This window comes from Prinia subflava, chromosome 24, assembly GCF_021018805.1.
Source record: "Prinia subflava isolate CZ2003 ecotype Zambia chromosome 24, Cam_Psub_1.2, whole genome shotgun sequence".
NCBI classification, from domain to species: domain Eukaryota; kingdom Metazoa; phylum Chordata; class Aves; order Passeriformes; family Cisticolidae; genus Prinia; species Prinia subflava.
The window spans coordinates 303852-317866 of record NC_086270.1 but is presented as its reverse complement, the minus strand read 5'-3'; the positions used below and the strand labels follow the sequence as shown (position 1 = coordinate 317866).

At 47.8% G+C, this 14015-nt stretch overlaps 1 protein-coding gene across 3 annotated transcripts in view; it reads right to left on the bottom strand.

Moving 5' to 3' along the window:
• The window catches only part of WASF2 (WASP family member 2), a 32046-nt gene that overhangs the window by 8767 nt on the left and 9264 nt on the right, over positions 1–14015 (bottom strand). Inside the window, exons 1-5 of one of the 3 annotated variants that reach the window (XM_063418767.1) lie at positions 6906–7055; positions 6384–6537; positions 2462–2596; positions 1813–1966; positions 660–777 (exon numbers count right to left, since the gene is read on the bottom strand). In XM_063418767.1, coding sequence (XP_063274837.1) covers positions 660–777; positions 1813–1966; positions 2462–2596; positions 6384–6513 — 537 coding nt within the window. In that variant the 5' untranslated portion in view covers positions 6514–6537; positions 6906–7055. Of the gene's footprint in view, positions 1–659; positions 778–1812; positions 1967–2461; positions 2597–6383; positions 6538–6905; positions 7056–14015 lie in introns of those variants that run through there. The other 2 variants (XM_063418768.1, XM_063418769.1) reach the window with 2 other exon arrangements.

Here is a 14015-nt window from a genome sequence, read left to right as displayed (position 1 = left end):
CTTTAGTTTACTTTCCTGATTGCTGCACTCTCCAAAGATCTTCCATATAAAAAAGCTGGAGCACAGACAACATAAAAAATGCCAGACAACAGCAAGTTGCCCAGTGCAGCCCAGACACAATGCCATTATCACTCCCTGGCATAAGAAGCTTGAGGGCAGAGTAAAAACTTGATTTCCCACATCAGTTTAGGTTTTGGCCTCTGTGTTGAGATGCCCAAATCTCACCTTCACCCTGATGGTGTTCAGTGTTCTGGGGTGCAATATGGACACTTGCCCACAGAGAACTAAGCTTTAGATGGCCTCACTCAGAATTCTAACACACCCTAAATCTGTCCTTTGTTATTTTTCATTGAAGAATCACAATCTGTTTTCATGCTTAATACTCCAGTTGCTCAAAAGCTAAATAAAGTATGTTAAGACTACATCCTTTATGCTATTATATAATTTAACATTAAGGCCGAAGACAGTGGCATTTGGAAAAAATAATTAGAGGTATCTTTGTTCTCTTCTTTTAATTAACAAGGATGTGGATAAGCCAGATAAAAACTTCACTGAATTGATCCCACAGGAGTCCAAAAGTGCAAACTTGAATTTTGGATAGCAAATTTAGAGTCCAAAATTTATTAACACTTCCCACTTCCTATTCTTCCCTTCCTCACCCTATGTTTCCGCTTTTCCTTCATGATATCCTTGGTGTCCTGAAGCATTTTCTCCTTCCAAAGGTCGAAGAAATATGAAGGATCTGTGTAGAATTTAAGCGCCTCTTTGCCATCATCCCTGGAACAGGGAGAAGAAAAAAACCACACAGACAGGGATCAAATCACACATTTCTTTGAAGGAAACACAAGGCACTATCTCAGATGACAGTTTAAAAGTGCAGTGAAATGGTCACAAGTGCTGTTCTTGCCTCTGCCCCCCATTTCAGAACAGGAAGAGACCCCCATTTCAGCCACCCCAGCTCTCCCACATCCCATTCCTTTTGCCCTCACCCAAATCCTCCATTACTCAGCACCTGAAGAGCTCAACCGCTCTGAACAATCACCAGGAGAGCAGCAGGTCTCTCTCACTTTAACTCCCTTTTGTTTGTGCTGTATTTTGGTGTGAAAAAAACTCCTCCTCCAGCTCAGGAACCCTAAATCAGCCCAGCAGCGTCCTTGAAGCTCCTGAGTGAGCGCACACAGACTCCCTCTCCTCCCACTTTGCAGTGCAGCCGCGTCTGGCAGCAGACAGCTGCCTCCAGCTATCTGTAATTACTTTCTACCTGCTCAGAAGGTATTTATGGATGTGGGATGAGTCTCTGGATTCTGACCCCCTTTACTTCTACTACCTACAAGATGGAATGAGAGTGAGACTGCTCAGAACTGGTGACACAGCCAGTGTAGGTCCCACCAGATGTCTCAGACCAGGCACTGGAGGCCACAGGAAGCACCACCAGCAACCTGCTGCACCCATTTCCAGGTGAACACTCTGCATTGGAAGGAGCCATTGGGCTACAGAGCACAAGGAAAATGCCTCATCTGCAGCACACCCAGCATGGTTCTGCAGTGCCAGCCACGCCTGGCCCCAAGGCACTCACAAGTGACAGCAGAAAACCAAAGAGATCATTTTCTAGTATGTTCATTTGTATCACCTCAAAAGAAAAGTTTCACATAATCCAAAGGACAGAGATCTCCTGGTGGATCTGTTAAGCAACTCAATTTCCCAGTGGAAACAGCTACTTCAGTCCAGCACAGGACAGGAAAGGACCTCCCCAGCAGGTTGAGAGGAAGAGGTTCTTCCCTCCAAGGGCACAAGAAGGTACTGCACCCCTACCTGTAAGGTGAGAGGATGTTGAGAGGTGGAGGGGTATTGCAGGTCCTGTAGGTTTCAAGCACAGGCACAGGGAGAGAATCTCTGTCAAAGAGCTTCTGGTCCTGAGTGGTAGAACTTTTGAAGGCCTTCCTGGTGTTAATGCCTTGCAAGGAGACTGTAAGGAAGAGGAGAGAACAAGTGAAGAACAGCCTGACCCAGGCCAATGACACTGAAACCCAAGCAGTGAACATCTCATTTCAGTTGGAGTTCTTGGCATGCTTTACAGTTCTTAAGGTCAGCTTCCTTTTCCCACAGATCCCTTGGGAAACCCATCGAATCTCCAGTGTGCTGCCAAGATCCACTTCTCCATCAACACAGCTCTCCCTTGAGGGCCCATGGGCTTTGAGACCCCTGTGACCAAGCTCAAGCAGCTCATCCACTGCCACCCAACTGCTGGAGTGCAAGTTCCCACATGGAGAGTCACTGAAGAGCAAAGCCAAAAAGGCTGTCCACAAGTGCTCTACTGGGAGGCAGGGAAACCGCCCCTCTTAGCTCCAGAGAACACACTCCAACACCCACGGCAGTGTCACACTGGGTTTGCGCTGCTGAACCAACCATGCTGACTCAAGGAGAACCTCCACCATGCTCGGCCTGTGCTCCACTCCATTACCTTCCTCCTCTTTGGGATCCAGCTGAGTGACTTTGACTTGCAAGCGGTCAACTCTCTCGACGAGACTGCTCACCCGAGAGGCAAAGGTGTTGGCTTGAGTAAACAACTCTCCAAATATGTCTTCTGCAGATTTACCTGCAATATTAAAGAGTCCACATTACCCTTATGAACCACATCAGACCATACTCAGTCTCCCAGCTTGTTTTCTTGAAGAAAGAAGCAACCACTCTTCTTTTCAAGTTTATCAGGGCTTAGTTTAACATCCAGGAAGAAAGCGCTTTGTTCCCCCAAAACCTGACATTTTCAAGGGATCTTCAAGCACTAAGGAAACAATTGAGACATACTTTAAAGTCTATTAAAGTAACAAACGAAAGAGGGCTGACAACACTACACTGGTCTGAATGTGGATGGATCTGAAGGTCCTTTAAGATTCTCTGCTGTTCTGTTTATTAGACAACGAAATGCAGTTAGATTTTTATTGCTCTGGAGAATCTCAAAGGCCTCCAGTCTCCAGCAGGCCTGCCTCCAGGGGAGCTGGCATATATTTACAAGCTCAAATCACTCTGAAAGTGCAGAGCAGACCCAGTCCTGGATCCCAAACCTGGAGTTGAAACTGCAGCTGACAGCACTGACCCTGGTGTTCCTTCAGGTGGCAGTGTCTGAAAAATTGATGCATTCACATTGATTCTAAATCAAAACCAAAAGGGAACTTCTCAATCAGGGACATTCTCTCTGGAACAGCCTGGACTACCCAGTGGGCTGCTTTGACATGCACCATCCATGGTTTGGGCTATTTGAGCCTATCTGGGCTCAGATCAGGAGCTGCACCACTTACAGGAGTAACAAAAACATAGCCCTGTCCCTAGGAGTTTAAAACCTACAGCGCAACAAGAGATGGCCACAGGTAGGGTAGAAGACCTGGAAGAAACCCAAGAACTTCCAATGAGTCCTGTCCTTTTGTTCTGCTCCCGGGCACAACCCAAGACAGGGAGCCCCAAGCACGCTGAGGACAGCGCGGAGCAGAGCAGACTTGGCACGGACCGCAGACACGGGCCCGTGGTGTTCCCACTGATGGGAAACATTTCCAGCCACGGCTGCTGAGTACAAGGCTGCTCCCAATAAGCAGTCTGGTTTTGAAGTGCATCATCATATGGTCAACAGTTTGTTCTGGAATCTGTTACTCCTAAAGATCCTCTCCGACATTCAGGAAAGAAAAAACAGTTGGAAGTCTAATTTCAACAGTAATTTTGGAAAATGTGGTTGTCTACAGAGTCAGAGAGACAAAGTGCCCCTTGCACAAGGCAAGGCCAGGGCATCCCCCAAAGCCCAGCTGCACAAACACTCCCAGCTATCTAACCCAACGTATCAACTCCTTGTTCCTGCTCCCAGGAGATCTCCTTACACTGCCAAGCACGGGGAACAAGCCAGGTTAAAATTCAACTTCTCCACCCCTTTTGGTGGCAATGCCAGGTCCAAGTGTTTGTAGAAAGCAAATGCTGAAGGTTAACTTCAACTGACCTCTTCCTTCCACCCTCCCAGACAATGCAGACTCCACATATACTCAATTAACAAACCCAAACTCATGAGAAGGATTTTATGTTTGGAGATCTAGGGGCCAGGTAGCTCTTGTTGTAGCCATGTTTCATGAAGCAATCTCCATTTTCAACATCAGCACAGACCAGCTCTCCTATCTGACCAAAGAGAGTAAAAATTTATCTGTGGGAAAATGTGAAACCTTCCAGTAACAGCTAAAAAAAAGAAAACTTGTAATTTCGTTTCTACTTTCACAAGAAGTGAAAAACATTTCTGAATTTCACAAGGAACTGCAACAAGCACTAGGGAAAAAATTAGGTCTTTGGTTTGCAAAGTATATTTCAAGTATAAAATAATATGTAACAGCATTTTTTATACTGGTTTGACCCTGAAGAGAGAAGAGATGGTCTGTGTTCCCTTGCCTGTGTAAGTGCACCTGGAGTTATCAGCCAGCATCTCACACGTTGCCTGAGCCTCACAAACACTTTTAGATGGGGTAAAACGGAGATTAATTTTTTAGTTTAGTTACTTTGACTGCAAAAGTGCAGCTTACAATCAGAATTATCTTTGTCATGCACTGGCAGAAGACAGACGGCATGATTTAATAGGTCCTTCCATCTTTAGCTTGTGGATTCTGTAAAATCACACAAAACCACGCAGTCGACTTATACAAAGTGCTCCCAGCTGCGATAGTAACGAAGGGTAAACTCACTGGAATATGAAAGTTTGACAAGATTTATGTTTGCATCTTTGTAAAGAGCCTGTGGTGCACCAGGCATGGCAGATTATTCACTTGACAGGGCTGTCACAGCCTACTGAACCTGCTCTACGTTCCTGTAATAGCCAAGGTACAAGGAGAGAGAGAATTTGTTTTTCGGAGCAGAGAGGAAAGGGCAGGGGGCAGGAGTTTGGTCATTTGGGTGCAAGCACAGTCTAAACATTGCTTTATTTAAAACACTGCTGACTCTAGGGAAGTGGATGGTGCTCAGCATTTCCCTCCCACCTGCCTTGCTCTCCTCTCACACCAAGTGCCAGCAGGAGGCACGTCTCCTCAGTTGCCTCCCCAGGTACCTGTGACTGGTCCAGCAGCTCACACCTTCTCCCCACATCCCAGCTCCCAGGGTACCTTCCCGAAGAAGAAACCAGGCTGTGATATGGCTCCCAGCACTTCAGAAGCAGAGAAGCTTTGAATATCTGTGCAAAGAAGGTCTAAACCTGTGGGATCTGGCCAGGGCTGTCACACTAACCCACAGCATGTCTCTGAACAGGGATGAGCTTTCCCTGCAGCTGGGCTTTGCACAGCTTTACTGCCTCCTTCCTCACCATTTCACATGCACGAGATGGATTTCATTCACACTCCACAACCATCTTGGCTACCAGACCTAACAAATGAACAACGAGGGCCAGTTGAACACGAGCAGAGAGCCTGGTCTCGCCTGTGCAGTGACATTTCTCCAACCCAACAGAATGTGACACAGACTGGCAGCAAACACGGGCCCAGATTTCAGTGACAGCCATGCTTTGCACTGCTGGAAAGAGGCTGCACCCAAACTTTGCCTGCCACATGGCGGAAGACAAGGGCTTGCTTTGCAGAGCAAGCAGAAGGGCTTGAAAACACCCCAGAGAAGCTGAACAATAGATTAATTTGATTATCAAAGTCTCGCTTCAAGGACAAAGGTGGTTAATCAGAACCCAAAGCATTTCACCAGAGTATGGAGTCATCCCGGAGAGACCACAATTAACTCTTCGTTTCTCCTATGGCACGCAGGCCTGCGTTTTCCCTCCAGCTTTTCCAAGGCTACAGGTCAGCCCACTGCAGAGCTGTGCCAGGCATTGCTCCAGCTCACACTGCCATTTGAGTGAGCAGCCCCAAACCACCAACGCTCTGGAGGCACCACTTGGCTCGGGCGGGTCTTTGGGTCTCACAACACAACCAACAGCAGCAGGGGCAAACAGGAGCTTCTGTGTGAGGGCTTTCATTATCTTTCATTAAAAGTAAGATTACTGACATGGTGTAGATTCAACAGAGTCAAGCTCCATTTAGTAGCGCATGCAATTACAGGCACGTTCTCTGACACAAGATCCTGCCTGCTCTGAGAGCCTCCCATTTTACAAGCCCGAGTTGTGCTCCATCCTTCCATCTGCAGTTTCACTGCAGCCTCTCACATGCACACACACATACACACACCCCCCTCCCCATTTTCTCTTAGATAGGAAGGCAGTGGGACCAGGGATATGAAATTAGCATCAGATTTCTTTAGGAAAACATTTTAGCATTACCCAGGGAAGGCAGATGGGGGAGAAATAGGAACACGAGAGTAGAAAGGGAGCTAAATAAAGAGCAGTAGCGACTCCTGAGGGCAACGCGCAGGCTCGCCATGGTACTCACTCAGGCTGCCCAGCTGTCGAATGACATTTGCCAGGGTGATGTTGGTCACGCATTCCAGCTCGCTCGGAACGCTAGGCAACGTCTGACGGCACAGGTGCCTTGGCTCAATGTTCCTCGTTACTAACGGCATGGTGGACCTGCTTCAGGCACTGTTCTGAAAGATGAAAAACAACCCAAAAAAGAAACAGGAAAGGATTACTCAACCGCAAATTCCAGGCACACCACAGCCATGGTGTTCGTTTTTCCTGCTCTCAAATGGCTTTACTTATAAGCCTTCTTTCCCCCCTCCCCACCCTGAGAAAACTGGTTCACCAGAAATAAAGATCCTCCTGTTCTCTGATTTGCAGTGACAGCAGAGCCCCACCAGCCCAGGTACAGAGGCAGAGATGGAGAGCTCCACATCTTCGCCCACATTCCCAGTGCTGCTGGCAACGCCGCAGCCGTTGTTCCCTTCCTGCCCAGCCGCTGCCCGGGCAGGGCTCCTGCCTCCCGCGCCCACCCAGCGCCTGGCGTGACTCTTACGAGTTCCTCTTCAGAAACATTTCGAACTTGCAATCAATAGTTGCTTAAACCACGGAGATGAAGACAGGAGATGTTACTATACAAAAAAAGAAAGAACAAACAGCACGCCAAAGCACGCGTGGTGCCTCCCTCCTGGAGCAGCACACAGGCTCTCCTGGAACAACAGGAAGCGCTTGCAGCTGACCAGGAAACTTTCTGGTGACTGTTCCTTATCCTGCAGGCTGCACTTCTCTTCCCTTGGGAAATCCCCTGGGGATGAGGTTTACACTGGACCATTGTTTTTGTGCTAGAGCACTCGAAGGTTGAGGGAGCTCTAATCAGGATGCAGGACTGGAGTACGCTCAGAAACAAGTCAGGATTGATTGTACAACAGGCAGGACAAACTTCCAGTTCTTAAAAAAACTAATAAAATAAAAAACCTGAAGAAAACCTAAGTGTCCAGAAGTTACGCTTTGGACAAAGAATGCTTTTATGTGAAGGTCAGTGCCCTGAAGTAACAAAAATCTCCTTTGCTAACAAGCCCAAACGTTGAAGCACCAAACAGCTCCCTCCCAGATTGTCCAGCTCTCAGAGGGAGAAGGAAACCTGTGCGACCAGCTCACTACAAGGGGCATCGTACATGCCTGAAATCTTTAGGACTAAGTGAAAGCAAATACATCCCAAGTTCTTGATTAATTTAGAAGGGGAAAGAATCACTTTTCTAGGTCAGCTGAGGAACAACCCAAGAGAAGCAGGCAGCTCCCATGTGATAGGCATGCGGATCTGCTCGGGCTGGGTGTAAAAATAAAACAGGAAGCGAACAGCTTGGGGAACATGGCTTCCTGTCACCACCAGCAAAAACCCAAGAACCATAAAAAATCAGCTGTTTGCTCTTGACTTTGAGCCACCCTTTGATAGTCTCTGTGGCAGCTGGCAGCTTATCTTTGAGGTCCAGGAGTCCTTCCTGGATGCTTTTCTATCAGGGTGTTAAGAGGAAGAAGTGGGCATTATCCCTCCTAATTACCTCAGAAGCCAGATTTTGAATTGCTAAATTTGACCCATTAAGGCAGAGGAGTTCAAGAGCCGCAGCACCGGGCGCTGGGATATCTCCCAGACAAGCAGATGTAGGTTGCTACCATTTTGCAACGCCTCTACACGAGGGATTTCACAGTATCTCAGGATGCCAGGATGATTTGGGTTGGAAAGGACCTTAAAGCTCATCCTGTTCCAACCTCCTGCCACGAGACCAGTCTGCACTGAAAGGGTCCCCAAAACTGAACACCTTACGGAAGAGGGGAGCCAGATCTGCATCCAAATAAATAAAAGCAAGACCCTCTGAAGATCGAGTCTGTGTTGTTTTTCCCCGTGTCCGCTGCAGCCACTGGTAACTGCTGGGATATTTAAAGAACAGGGTGAACTAAGGAAGGGCTCTGACCTTCCCCTCCCAACACCCCGTGTTTTATCGATTCCAGCCCAAGCCCTACAATCTTTTGTCAGCTTTAGTGCTTCATGCCAGACAAACTTTCCCAGCTCCCCCCAGACTGCAGTCTGCACCAAGAAGCAGTTCTCATAAACAAGGCAGCATTTGCAGGCTGCCTGCATCCAGCCTCTCCCCTGTGCTTCCCCAGGGCTCGGCCAGGGAGCACACACGGTGGGATCTGCAGAGCTGGAGTGGACAGCCCGGCTGGAAACCTTCCAAGGTGGAGGACAGACAGAAGGAAAACAGCAAGAGGAAAAATAAGCCTGGAAGTGGGGGATGAGATGTGAGCCTCCTGTGTAAGAGGAGACAAAAAAACCCCCAAGATGATGGGTAGTATGGCCAGATAAATGCAGGAAACACTGATCTCTGCAAGGATGGGGAAAACAGGGCAGAAAACGGGAGCAGTGCCTCAAATACCAACAAAAAAAGGCTCTGAATACATTGCCTGTATACAGACACCCCAAAAGTGTTTGCCTTCAAAGTGTGTTCTGGAAATAAAAGCAAGGAGTATTGGTGAGAACTGCTTTTCTTAAAAGAAAAGCTAAGGTAGAGCACATCTACAGCACAAATTTGCACTGGTGCAAGATAGCAGAGATAAAGGCTAAGAAAAAGACTCCCCTTATTGCCCAGCTCATCTGGGCAGCCACCCCCACCCTCCCAGCCACACTCCACTGCAGAAGGAGAGTTTTGCCCTCATGATCACAGCAGTGCTTCCCAAGGCCATGGGGACAGCTCTGCTGCCCCTAAACCCAGCCAGGATCAGCAAACTAGGGGATTAAATTAACCCTGTGGAGCATCAGAGCTGATCAAGGCAGGAAGGGCAGGATGAGCTGTGGACAACCACCCTGCTCTCCCACGGCTTTTGGATAAAAGGCATTTTAAAGCAAAAATTCCTCTCTTCCGAGCAGAAGGACAAGGAGCTTCAAGATTTTATGAAGGAAATCTGGGACCTGCAAAAAACCAGGTGATGCCCCCACAAGAACACTGCAAGACCTTGCTTTTTCCTGGGGCGTTTGGAGACCAGGGATAGAGATAACAGCTAATGGGCTCCTGTAAAACCTTCATGCCTCGTGAGTAGGTGGGACAAAGATTAATAGTGTGGACTGGAAAATAAGTGGTGTATTTCAAAAGCAGGAGTCAGGCAGAGCAGAAAACCAGGTGTGGAGAAGGGACAAGGTATGAGAGCAAAGGGGGAAGGGAGAAGAGGATGCAAAACATGGAGGCAGCATGAGGCATGAGCTGGGGACAGGGAGGAGACCCAGTAAATGAAAGAAGGGAGAGAGCTAAAGAAGCTTTCTGGAAGGCTTGTGCTGTTATTCTTTAAGAGTCATTAAGGAGGCCACTGACAGCGCAGTGCCAAGCACGGGCCATCCAGGACCACTTCACCCTCTGTGCTCAGGGCAAGCAGCAGAACCCCACCTGGCTGGCCAGCCGGGTCATCAGGCATTAGTCACTGTCACACAATGACTGCAGACCATATATTATAACTAAAGCCTACCATTCAGATGCACCTTAAATGAATTGCAAGGCCGAAAATCCTTATCTTTGGGGCAAAGATAAGCGTTTCCATTTGCTTATGAACGCTGGAGATTAGATTTGTTTCAGGAGTGTAGAGTTTTGGGGTGCAAACACTGTTTTTAAAGAAGCTGTAAAAATGACATGGGCACAGAGGAGGTGTCTTGATCCCAGTGTAACAAAAGAGGAGATCAGGTATGCGAGAAGTAAAAGGAAACCGCCTCTAGGACCAGAAAACTCTGCAACAGATTTCTAATGAATATGGAAAACAACGAAACGCATCAAATTGAAACACAGCGCGAGGAAAGAAGTTCAGTGATCTCTGCTGGCTGGAAGAGTCGAAAGGAAAATCCACAAACCCTGCTGCATCAATCCACGTTCAAAAGACTCATCCTCCCAACCACTGTGCTTCACACCTTCTTAAAAATAAGGAAACAAATGATTTTCCTCTCCCACTTGAACCAGACCCTTCCCACCTGCTCCCAAGCACTTCCTCTAAAGCCTCCAAGTCATGACTTGAATCACAGAAAGCTCCAAGAGCCTTGATGATGTTGTGATGGCAGTGACTAAAAGCAAAACCATCTGAAAAGCCCAGCTTTGCCTCGCAGCTCCATTCCCCTTGCTGCCCCACCTACAGCTGGGCATTGCCAGGATGCCTCATAATTTCCCCTCTCCCAAAATGCTTACGCAGGCGCTGCCGAGCCCTGGGCTGCTCCAGCCCAGAAAAGTTTGCTGAGCATGAAAAAGCCCTGGAAGCTGAACTCACAGCTTCTACATTCCTACTGATCTTCCAGCCTCAACTGGCACCTTGTTTCCAGGATTCACCGGGTTTTTGCTCCCTGTCATCCTTCCTGACAGCTCCTGTCCTCTCACTGCACACATCGTGGTCTTGGATGCCTCATGTTTTTCCAAGGAAGCAGGATCCACGAGTAGAGCTTCTTCCCATGGCTGCTGATCTGACACCCTGCTCCCACCACAATAAGCTCTCACCTTGAACGTCCTGCTCACCAGCTTTTAAGAGGATTCTGACTTTGGCAATTAGTTCTGCAAATACTCTTGGGCACTGGGGAACAAGCGTGGCCCAACACAGGCTCCAAAAGGGGAAAAAACGTGTGACTTGCAATTCTTGCCTTTCGGAATCCAGCACTTTAAGCAAAGCCGAGGTAAATCCAAGATAAGCATGCTGCTCCAAGATTTCTTATCAGCAAGCCATCAACCACTCTCCCCATGAGCTCTGCTGCAGCAGATCACTCAGGAATCCCAGTTCTGGATTAAAATCAAGTACAATTGGTCTGTTTCAAATGAGAACTGCCAGTCCATAAACCCCTCACACAAAGCTGTGTCTTATTGACTATTTTTAATAAATAGGGCTGGCACAGTAAAATTGAACAATTGTTAGGAACAATAAAGGAGACAGACTTTGATTACAACTATTGAGAAGCAATACAGGGGTGTTTTAGGATTGAGTATTTGCTTTCCAAGGCGAGTTCTGTCAACTGAAAACAGCAACTCAGAGCAAATACTCCTTAACAAGTGGTTTGGAGCAGAGCAGAAAACAGCACTGCACAGCAAGAGAGGAATCAGACCTGTTTTTTGGGGGTTTTTTTGTAGAGCAGGCAGATAGCACAGTCACTGTGGTGGTGCAGAGAAGGCAGGCAGGACTCCAAGGCAAGCCCTGCGGATGCAACGCACACAAAGAGCTGTAAATAACAGGTGAGTTGGAGGGAGAGATCTGGCAAGGTTCTCCTCACTGGTATTTGACCAGTTAGCATAGCATTACTGGGAGTCACCTGGGTAATTCCCCGCTCAATGTGACACACAACCTCTTAGATCAGGGACCATCTGCAAATAAATCTGGACCCCAGCAGTGAGATCATCTGTCATAGTGTCTGGTGTAGCACAAAGCACCTAAGGAGGGCAGAGCCCTTTTTCTGGGGAAGGGAATTTAGGCGTGATTTCCAAGCACATCAGGGTGACCAACCACCTTGGCCTCGGCAGGGCTTACAAAATCCTCTGCCTGGACACAAATAGGCAGCAGAGTCAAGGAGACCAAGCCCTCAGCGAAGCGCTTTGGAGAGCCGCCTCTAGGAGTGCCCATCGGGGGACTAGACACACCAGCAGGTTTGGGAATGAGGGGGAAAGGAGATAATCAGATCTGAAATTCCCATCAGTATGAAATAAGACTTAACTCAGTAGCTTGCCAACGCAGACCGACTGTTCTTTCTAATGTCTGTGACAACTCTGCTTCAAATTTCAAGCTTCTCTCAGCAGTAACTACTCCCCCATGTAGCTGTAATGGCCAGAAAGAGACTGGCTTTTATGTAACCCCAAAAGAGTTGCAGAAAGGGAAGCAGCAACCACACACACACACACAGAGAGAACTGAGGGGGAAAAAAAATCAGCAGAAGGCTCTGCTGAGTGCTCAGGGCTATATCCAAGCTCACAATGCAGCCACAGAGAAGTGGGATGCGGCAATCAGAAATGCTCCAGTTCCACGCTCGGAGAGAGACCCAGCAATCAGTGCTGCATCCGAGCAATAGGGAGCAAAATTATAGAGCAAACTGCCATGTGATGCCACAAACTACTCCATCCCGCCAGCTGTAACAAGTATTCATTCCCAAAAACGCATCACAGGCTCATCTGTCATTACCAGCCCAGCCTGCCAGCAGCTGAGCAGGAGTCAGCAGTGAAGGGCAGCTGCAGGGCTGCTTCCTTTCACAGTGGTCTATTCTCCCAAAAAACCACGGGAGAGATGGGACGGGTAAAACCCCCCCGGGCACAGCGGAAAACATTGCCCACCATCTCTCAGCAGCCGCTGGGATGGGAAGCACACACTGTGTTTTCACCCACCATCACATAAAAGCTCTCCTAAAGCAGGATCTACTGAAAATCTAGGAGCTCTGGGAGAGCACACTTAGCTGATCACAAAAATCCACATCCACAGCCCCTCTGTGTATTAATAACACACTTCAGTCACCAAGTGGAGAACTTTGCAGGCCCGATCTGCCGGCGTTACGAAAGAGGTTGTTTGGGCAATAATGTGGGGCAAGAGCAGCACTGCCCTTTTCCACAGAGATGTTCTGGCACTGGGAACATCAGCCCTGATCCCACAGCACAACGAGGATTGTACAGCGTGGAGTCCTTGAGACAACAAACATCCAGCCCGCTCCAATCCCAGAGTAAAAATACTCCGCTTTTTTTCCTCCCCTGCCTTTTCCTTCCCCCCCCTCTCCAGTCTGCTGGCTCTGAAAAATGCAAAAGAGGCTCAGAAAGCCATTTTCTGCGGGTTTTTTTGTCTGGCTCATGCATTATCATCATCATTTACTGCCCTCAAGGGGATTGCACAGGTGTGACTGAAAATTTGGCTCTTCCTTTTAAACTTTTTGTTATCAGCTTTGCTGAAGATGATCTTGCTGGAATAAATACCAGGCTGCTCTCCTGGAGAGGGACTCAGAGCTGTTGTCAGAAATCTGTCTGGGGGTGGAAGGATGGGGGTGTCACTAATGGGGAACATACAGATCCTCCTGGCTTCTGCTGGAGTGCTAATAGAGCCAGCAGTTTGACCTAGACTTTTATTTTTTTAATTCCTACAAAACAAACCATTGCACTAATTAATGTTTCCATTCATTTAGCTGAAAAACAAGTTAAACAAAGAGGGTCACCTGGTGTTCCTATCAATACCTGACTAGGATACAGGCAGAACAAATGCATTTAAATAAAACTCTAGAAGAGATGTGACAAGAGAAAGGCAGTTTAGCTCAATTAAAGAGAGCTGTCACAGGGATTTGATTCTCAGAATACAGAACTATTGATTAAACATGAATTAAAGCTCCAGAACAGAAAGGTTTCAAGGTCTTTGCTGTGAGGGTATACATCAGGAGAGAGAGGCAGGACTCCTTCAGCACCACAAGAGCTCTGGCTTTGTTGCTTCCTAGGAAACAGGAGCAGCAAAGGGAGCAGAATGCTCTCAACTAAACCTGTGAAGAATTTGGGCAAGGATACAAGGTCAGTGACAACACAGAGTGGCATCATGAGCATGAATCAACAGGTAGCTCTGGTGTACTTGGGTACTGAACACCCACAATAGGTTCTAAAACATTTCAGGAGTATGGAGGGAGAGGCCTGGGAAGGTTTCA